General features: G+C 40.4%; 1 protein-coding gene across 3 annotated transcripts; it reads right to left on the bottom strand.

Moving 5' to 3' along the window:
- Nucleotides 1-2,685: 2,685 nt before the first annotated feature.
- Nucleotides 2,686-9,351, bottom strand: RPP14 (ribonuclease P/MRP 14kDa subunit). Of its 3 annotated transcripts, none has more exons than XM_012638860.1 (6): nt 9,183-9,351; nt 6,674-6,771; nt 6,489-6,573; nt 4,245-4,321; nt 3,850-3,928; nt 2,686-3,400 (listed from the first exon to the last, which is right to left on the bottom strand). In XM_012638860.1, the coding sequence occupies exon 6, from the start codon at nt 3,223-3,225 to the stop codon at nt 2,719-2,721; it is 507 nt and encodes a 168-aa protein (XP_012494314.1). In that variant the 5' UTR covers nt 3,226-3,400; nt 3,850-3,928; nt 4,245-4,321; nt 6,489-6,573; nt 6,674-6,771; nt 9,183-9,351; the 3' UTR covers nt 2,686-2,718. The 3 variants fall into 2 exon arrangements, with proteins under 3 accessions (XP_012494320.1, XP_012494314.1, XP_012494327.1); XM_012638866.1 differs by having other exon boundaries at nt 8,487-9,351.

Genomic DNA, 9,351 nt, shown 5'->3' with positions numbered 1-9,351 from the left:
AAACAGGACATTAACTTCACAAAGTTGGAATAGAGTTAATGTAGAAAACCAGTTTATCAGGCACTGAAAAATGGTAGCTATTAATTATTACATCACACCCCATTTATGGACCCATAATTTCAGACTGCTGTTAAGTCCCAGAGAATGAGTTCTACAGGAACAAGCAGTCTTGGCTTCCAGTCCGTATACTGTGCTTCAAGTTCCCTATTTTGTTCTGAAGTTACATATATTTTCAGTATGTCTAGCAATTCACTGTAAGTCTTCTTTAGGTGGATCTGAGCCTGCACGTGCTGCCATTCTAAGGCTCCTGAAAATAGCATCCTTGCTCCTTATGTTAATTTTCACCTTTTCTTCCCACCTTCACAAACTAGAGTATGGTACAATGTTAAACAGTTTCAAAGTACTCACTTTATATACACATCACTGCCCTCTAGCGAGTAGAATAATCCTTTCTAGTAATCTGTTCAAGTAATGTCCCCTTGCAAAAAAAACAAACAAAAAAATCCCCCCAAAATAAAAGATAAAAAAAAAAACGAGTTACTTATCCACTAGCAGGAAGAAAATCTCTTTTCCAGGAAGTGTGATTGAGCCAAGCAGTAACACCTGAACTTATCTTCTTACTCAAAGCATCTAGCTGTGGTGAGCACCGCTAGCTAAACCAGAGAGCACAGGTAGACCACTTGTATGTTCTGTTATAGATGCTTGTCTTAAAAGCGTTGGCTGACATTAGAGAAATGCAAATCATAACCAAAATGAGATACCACTTTATACCCAACAGTACTTTGAAAAACAATTTGACAATTTCTTAAAATGTTAAACAGTCACGTGACTCAGCAATTCCATTCCTAGAGAGAAATGAAAATGTCCACACAAAAACCTCTCCTAGAATGTTCTTAGGGTTACTCATATCAGTGAAAAAGTGGAAATAATCCAAATGTCAATCGATAGATGGGAAAATACAATGTTTTATATCCATACAATGGAATATTACCCAGCTATAAAAAGAAATGATGTACCGATATATGCTATATCATGGATGAACCCTGAAAACATTATGCTATGCAAAAGAAGGCAGTTACAAAAAACCACATACTCTATGATCTATTTATATGAAATATCCGGAACAGGGAAATTCATAAAGACAGAAATTACATTGGTGATTACCTACAGCTAGAGATGAGGAGAAATGGAGAGTGATTGCTTACTGGGATTTCTTTTGGGGGTGATGAAAATGTAAAATTGATTTGGTGATGGTTGTACAACTTTGTGGATATACAAAAAAACAAGAGAATTGTATACTTTAAAACGGTGAATTTTATGGTATGGCTCAATAATTATTTAAAAAATGAGAAAAAAGAGTGCTGGCGATGACCGTTTATACTAACACATTAGGCACATTTCCCCTTCAATACCTCCCAACTCTTAAGAACTTGGCCTGCACTATCTTCCATTTTTTATTTCTTCCAATTTTTTTACAGTATGCATATTTTATAGAAATGGGAGGTAGATCCACATTTTAAAGGGAGGGAGAAAAGAATCTGGACTCCTAAAATAGAAACTTTGCATTCAAGAACACTAACACAGGCCGGGCGTGGTGGCTCACGTCTGTAATCCTAGCACTCTGGGAGGCCAAGGCGGGCGGATTGTTTGAGCTCAGGAGTTTGAAACCAGACTGAGCAAGAGGCGAGACCCCGTCTCTACTAAAAATAGAAAGAAATTAATCAGACAACTAAAAACATATAGAAAAAAAATTAGCCGGGCATCGTGGCGCATGCCTGTAATCCCAGCTACTCGGGAGGCTGAGGCAGAAGGATCACTTGAATCCAGGAGTTTGAGGTTGCTGTGAGCTAGGCTGACGCCAAGGCACTCACTCTAGCCCGGGGAAAAGAGACTCTGTCTCAAGAAAAAAAAAAAAGAACACTAATACAGATTGGCTGACACACTGAAAGACTGGTTATCTGTTCAACTGTGGGCCAGTCGACTTCAAACCGCTAACCTCAGTCACAGGGGGAATGGGCAGTAATAGTAGCTATTGTTTACAGGCCCAGCCCTGTGCTTAACCCTGTGTCTATCGTCTCCAACAATAACCTTGTGTGGTGTATGTTATCATCATTTACAGACCACACACAGTTTACATAGCTGAGTCCAAGACTGCGCATAAGCTCTTCTCCAATAACACGAACACTACCTGAAAGGTAAGGCCCATTGAAGGTTGAGCAAGATGCCACCCTGGTGTTAACGGTAACAAATTATAATAAACTCTGACGCAGAAACTGAAGAACAGGGTCTAATATTTACTGGTAAAGGGTAGATATTCAAAGATGACCCAACTTCTGTTGTTGTCTCCAATAATTAAATGCTAGATCGTCAGTGAAACTGACTCTACACAAATACACGTAGGTTTTTCGTTATCCAAGTGCCTATTTATCTAGATTTGAAATCCCAAAAGTAAAACCTTTAGATAAATAACCTCCCCAATACTTTTTGAATTTAAAGAAACCTAGACAGATGAAATCCTACATATATTCAAGTCCGTGTGAAGCATAAGGCCATATTAAAGTGGGGACATGTGAACATCCCTATACCTGTTCCCCACCCCCAATACAGGCTTCTGGGCCATCAGACATTCCTTGGTGAAGAGCAGCAATCCCCAATTCCCCAGCTACTCTTCAATAACAACAGCACTGGTGTTTGAACTTGAATCTTTGAACACGTATCTCAGGATTTGGGAATTTCTGGGACCATAACTTTAACCCAGCCTTCCATAACAGTCTTTTTACTTTCTATTACAGAACATGACACTGCAATAATAGCAATGAACCGCTTCAGCTTTTTCACTTCTGCAGAAGCTAAAACAACTTCTCCAATATATAAAGGGGCTGGAAAGTTAATTTCCTGGGAAAGAAATACACAGCCTGGTCCCGGCATTTTAGTACCCAGGAGAGCTGAGATGAGTCCATTGATCAAAACTCCATGTACAATTGTCTTTCCAAACTTGGTGTGTTTTGCAAAATCTTCACTTAAATGCAAAGGATTGACATCCCCTGTTAATTCTGAGAAAGTAACCACATCCTTCTGTGTGAAGGCCCTGCTAAGTTCAGCCCGGTCTCCAACTCTAATGTGCATATGCTGAAAGTGCTGCCTGTTCAGCACTGGCTGGTTCAGGCAGACTCTCCTCTGAAGCCCGCCCCAACAAAGGCGATGGCTGGCAATTATGGGGAACATCTTCAGCACCCTCAAATTCCATCAACGAGGCTTGTGGCGTGCTTCAATCTTCAAACATCATGCAGGCACCAAAAAATACTTTTGAGAGCGGAGAAATGTTTCTGAAATTGAAGGCTATTCAATCCAATACTAGTTCCCTACTATTACCAGATAATGCAAGGAGAAATGGAGAAACCTACAAGAGAAAGAAAAAGGTTAAGACAATATCGGGAGAAAATTGCACTGAAATACAAGGCAATGAGGAAACGTACCCAGTTTTACAGGATGAGCAAAGCTGACACGGCAGCATTTTAAAAAGCATCCTGGGAGGTAGCCTTAGGTAAATAAGTAGTCAGTCATAAGCTCAGAAAGAGCATTCCTATACATATAATACACTTGGCATTAAGCATTAAAAGTTAAGCCTTTATCACAAGAGTTGCAAGTTTTATACGGAAACATCTCCCATAGAACCTAAAATCTAAGTGCTTTGTCTCACATTTTTGGAAATAATCAAATCCTGGATTTTTTCCCTAGCTAATGTTAACCATACCACATTTAGGCAAGCACAAAAATGAGACACTTATATTAAGAAACAATTGATCCACTACTCAGTCTTATCTAAATATGTGAAGGAATTGTCTTTACCTGAATCACTCTGAAAGCACATTTTTTGCCTTTATAGGATCCTAATAGGGTCAAAGAACTCCACAATTTGACAAGACCACTGCAGAAAGATCAAGAAAATGCATAGTGTGTCACAGGCAGAGAAAAAAATGAACTAAGAATGTTTCTAAAATATACATTTCTGACTTTGCAACCACAACCATCAATTGGGAAACTCCACAGTTGTAACCAAGTCACAAGTTTTGCTCTAAGTTTCTGGTGGAATGTTCATATCCACCCCAGTTTAAACTCCTAAAAGCTGCTCAGAGTTTACAATGATGAAATTATTCTTATTCTCAGAAGAGAGCATTTTTGTCCTATTTCTCCACCAGTCTCTCTGTCCTGTTATAGTAGAAATGTTCCACTGTCTGTCATACCTGCTACATATTCTCAAGATGGCTGACAAGGTCTTCTCTTCATAGGTTAGGACGTCCAAGGGTAAGGCAGCATCAACCTACGTATGGAATAATGCTATCAGTAGACTATCATCACCATTACTCTTGAACTCTACTAATCCTGTCAACTCTTTTTGAGTTTTTCTCCTCTGCAAAAAGCAGTATTTTATTTAACGGTGCTGGCCCTTTAAGTTGCCTACTTATTTACAGCTCCCCTGCCTGGAATGTTCTTCCTATACCTTTTCCTATGGCTGATGCCTCCTCATCCTTCCAGTCTTCATTTTAAATTGATCCTTCCTTGATCCCCAAGATTAGACTCGATCTGCTTGCTACACAGGACACCATACTTCCTCTTTCATAACTCTCATCATCCTTATCACTAATTGTTTAACATGTTTTCCTACTACAAGCACCAAGACCATTAGTTCATGGGCAGAGACCATGTTTGTTAATGGCCATAAAAACACCAGGAACAAGGTTTTATACATAGAAGGCACACACATTTTTTAAAACTTTTTATTTAGAAAATTTATAGACTCATAGGAGATTGCAAAGAAATGTACAGGGAGGTTCCATGCGCCCTTCACCCAGCCTCCCCCATATGTCAACATCTTGTATAACTATATGGTACAGCATCAAACCAGAAACTAGTGTTGGTACAATCCAAAGTTTATTCAGATTTTACTAGCTATGCACGCACTCATTATGTGTGCGTGTGTGGTTCTATGTATAATTTTACCACATAGGTAGCTTCATGCCAAGTACTATCACAATCCAGATAAGGAACTGAACCATCACAAGACACCCTTGTTCTACCCCTTTATAGCCATACCCACTCCTCTTTCCCCACCCCTAACTTAACCCCAGGCAACAGGAGTTTTTCTTCAGATTATATGATTACAGTATTTCAAGAGCATTATACAAATGTAACCACCCAGTATGTAAGCTTTTGGGATTAGCTTTTCTCACTTCCCATAATTCTCTGGAGATTCACTCAAGTTGTGTAAATCAACAGGTCCTTCCTTTTTATTGTTGAATATATTCTATATTCCATGGTATGAATGTAACACAGTTTAACTATTCATCCAGTTAAGGATATCTGGGGTGTTTCCACATTTTGGTTATTACAAGTAAAGCTGCTATGAATATCTGTGTACATGAATGTAAATTTTCATTTCTCTGGGATAAATGCCCAAGAATGCTAATGCTGGGTTGTATGGCAGGTGCATGTTTACTTTTTTTAAGAAACCACCAAACTATGTGCCAGAGTGGCTGCACCATTTTACATAGCCACTGCAGTGTACAAGTGATTCAGTTTTTCTGCATCCTTCCCAGTATTCAGTGTGATCACTATTTTCTATTTCAGTCATTCTTCTAGGTGCACAGTATCTCATTCCAATGCACATTTTGTTATCAATGTGCATTTCCCTAATGGCTAACGTTGTTAAACATCTTTTTATGTGCTTCTTCATCAACTGTACATCTTCTTTAGTGAAATGTCTGTTTGTGGTTTTTTGCCCACTTTCTAATTGGATTGTTCGGTTTTTTACTATTAAGACTTGAGAGTTCTTTATATATTCTAGATATTAGTCCTTTGTCGGATATGTGGTTTGCAAATATTTTCCCCTAGTCTGTAATTTGTCTTTTCATCCTCTTAACAGAGTCTTTTGCAGAGTAAAAGTTAAATTTTGATGAGGTGCTTAGCAGATTTTGATTAGACAGATTATATGAATCAGGAAATAATCTCCTGAGAATCCTCTTTGTTCTCTCTTAACTTCCAACACTCTACCCCTGTCCTCAGTGGATGCTAGGACAAAGCTGCTCAAAGTGGTCTGTGATAAAATAAGGAGTTAATTCAGAATGTAAATCAACATATCACTAAGCACACTGTTTAGTTCAGCTCACCTTTTTTTCATTAGGGGACTTTTTCACTAAAAGAGGTGGTACGTTGGTTCTGGTGCAAACCCCTTATCTCTTCAAGATGGGCAAAAAACCAGTCTGCCAGTCTAGATCATACTTTGAGTACCATTGTGCTAAAACAAACATTAGTCTAACAAGTTCCTGGTCAAGTAGAAGGCATATTAGAACAAACCTACCAAAAATTAACCATTTCTGAAAGTCTGCTTCTGCAATTTCAAATAGTTTTAAAATAATGTTTGGAAAGTGTTCTTTCTGTATTATTTACAAAGATCTTAGGAATGTTCACTCTACCAAATGATTCCATACCTCTCCGAACAGGTCCTTCAGGGCTGATATTAGCAGCTGTTTAAACTGTGCAGCATTCAGTCCAACTCCACGATCTTGAAATTCTCTGTAAAATAACATTAAAAAAGACATTGTATTAAATTTCATGCTATTCAGCCTCATTTTTAAAAAGTAATCTAAAAAAGAACTTAGGAAACTGAACTTACAGGCAGACTTTCATGTAGTGGTACTCAGATGGATTTTTGTAAACTACTCTTTCATATGTGGTAGCTGGGGCAGGCATCTTTTCCAACGCTGATCACACCTACAGTAAGTCAAAAGTGCTAGAAATTACCACGGTACAAGCTATCTTTCAGTTTTAATGAGAATTTGGTCTATTTGGTTTTTTAAAAACTTCCTAGTAAAGTAACTCATCTAATTCTGATTAAACTAAGGTTACCCATATAGATACAAAAGTTTCTAGATTTTTATATGTCAAACCACTGTACTCTTACTTACATTCTAAGCATAATCCAAGCTAATATTTTTCCTTACTAAACACCCAGTTCTGCTGAACATTGCAAATGCCTTAGTTTCTACGTCTTCAGAATGATCCTATGAAGTAAAAGCTATTATTATTCCTGTTTTTGAGAAGAGGGCACAGAGGCTTAGCAAAGATAGCTAAACCTGCCCAAACGCACCCAGAGATTCCAACCACTCCTGAACCCCTCAAGACCACTCTGTCACGATGCCTCTTAATCCAGAGAAAAAGTAAAAGCATAAAGGAGTAAAATCTGAGACCTGAAGGCCCTCTTCTTGTTTACTCTCAGTCAACACATAACACGAACAGGAGAGGGAGGGGGTAGTAGTTCTGCTAACCCCTGCCATTCTGGGTCTGCCTCTCAGTCCAGAGGCCAGGTCTGTGTAGGACTATTTGGAGCCCTGTGAAAGACTGCGCTGGGTTTGAGAATTTCTGGAGTGAGCACTCAATGCCATTTCTAACAGAGCTGGAACTTTAAAGAACTTAGAACATGCTGATCTCCCTGTAGAGAATTCCTCTCCTTGGCTCCACTCCCACCTCCCCCTCCCCCTGGATAACCCCTACTCATCCATCCAGTTTCAGTTTAAATATCACCTCTTCAGGGAGGCCTTCTCTGACACCCTTCTCTAAATTAAGTACGCCTGTTATGCACTCTCTTAACAGTGTCTTCTATTTGTTTAATATATGGATCCTCCACTACAAGGTCCAGGAAAGTGAGGCCCATCCAAGGAAAGGGACTTATCTAAGGTGACACAGCTATGGACCAGCATGTCCAAAACCTCTGAGTCAGGCACAGTTCCAACCACTCCCAGATGATGACCTCTGGAGAAAAAGAGAAGTCAGGGTCAAGGAGCTACGCCTACCCATTCATTCACCAAACAGTAATACTTACTGTGTCTGGCACAAAGTAGGTATTCAACAAACATTTACTGAATATATGACTGAGAGAATGACAGCAGTGGTAGGTGTGTAAGTTCAAGAGCATCTTTGGTTTTAGGACAGCAATAGTTATCTGGTGCTTCTTTCCCAGTCATCAGAGTCTCCCCTGACTAGAAGAGCAGGGAGAACAGAAACCTCATCTATTTCATTCATTGTCTGGCACATGAGAGGTGTTTTTTAGTGTTACCGACTGCCTTAATGGAGCTCGCTGCCTAAAGTAGGGGACTGAAATTAGGCCCGCGGTTTAGGATGCCAATAACAATTAAGACTTAAGGAGCATTCAGGAGATAGAGAGTGGTGATGGCTGCACGACCAATATGAATGTACTTAATGCCACTTAACGCTACACTTAAACATAGTTAAAATGGTAAGTTTTATGTTTTACATATTTTACAACTAAAAAAAGACCTACGAAGCAAATGTTTATTAAGCATTCACCTCTCCACAGGCCTGAGTCCTCAGGGTCAGTGACAGCACTGCTCTCTGCAGGCTGTTCTAAAATTAAAGGAGATGATACCTGAGAAACCCTCTCTACAGCCTGGTATATTCATCACGCTTACCACAAAATGCGATCGATCCATGTAGTTACTGTCATCATCCTCTTTGAAGTCCGCCTTTTTAGTGGCTGCAGGATGCGCGGTTTTTAATAACAAATATCTCTACGTCCACCCTTACTTCCCTTCTCAATCTATTCTCTACACCTGCCAGTGAACCTATTAAAATCTACTCAAACTGCTTAATTTCTCTACTCAAAACCTTGCAGTGGTTCCCGTTTTACCCAAAGTAAGGCCAAAGTCGTGACAGCAGCCTGCAAGGCTCTACCTGATCTGCACCGCTGCTCTCCTCACAGCTGACCGCACTCATGCTATTCTCTCTGTGCTCAATCCCCCTCGACCACGCAGGTCTCCTAGCTCTTTTTCGCAGGCCAGTCTCGTTCCCGTCTCTGGGTGTCGGCTCCAGGTTCCCTACTCTTTTTTTCTCAAAGCATTTGCCACCTTCTAACACAACTATGTCATTCATTGTTTACCTGTACTTCCCTCCCCCACCCCAATAGGATGTCCACTCTACGAGACAGGGGTCTGTCTGGTTCTCTGTAGTTTCCCAAGGACCCAAAACAGAGCGTCGCACACAGAAATGCGTTCAATATACAATTGTTGAGCTAAATCAATAATTTAGAAAGCTCAATCCCCTACTGTTGGGCACTCGGGTTGTTGTCAACTTTTTTCGACTAACGGCCGCCACTGACTTTCGCCCACCTCGCGCCTGGCGCATGCAGCGCGCTCAGTACACGGTCCCGTAGTCCCGAGCAGTCCTCGCTGCCACCCTCTGCGACCGAGACCGTACACCGCGTAGGTCCGCGGCGTCCTCGGCCGCGGCGGAGAGATAACCCAGGCCGCTCCACACCATCCGCCCCTGCGCTCCCAC

Source organism: Propithecus coquereli, unplaced genomic scaffold, assembly GCF_000956105.1.
Source record: "Propithecus coquereli isolate 6110/MARCELLA unplaced genomic scaffold, Pcoq_1.0 Scaffold1, whole genome shotgun sequence".
Classification (NCBI taxonomy): domain Eukaryota; kingdom Metazoa; phylum Chordata; class Mammalia; order Primates; family Indriidae; genus Propithecus; species Propithecus coquereli.
The sequence above is the reverse complement of the archived record's forward strand: the minus strand, read 5'-3'. Positions and strand labels throughout refer to the sequence as shown.

Excerpts from the sequence above, each read along its gene's own strand:
- RPP14 (XM_012638866.1), bottom strand. The coding sequence starts at position 3,225 with ATGTTCCCCATAATTGCCAGCCATCGCCTTTGTTGGGGCGGGCTTCAG.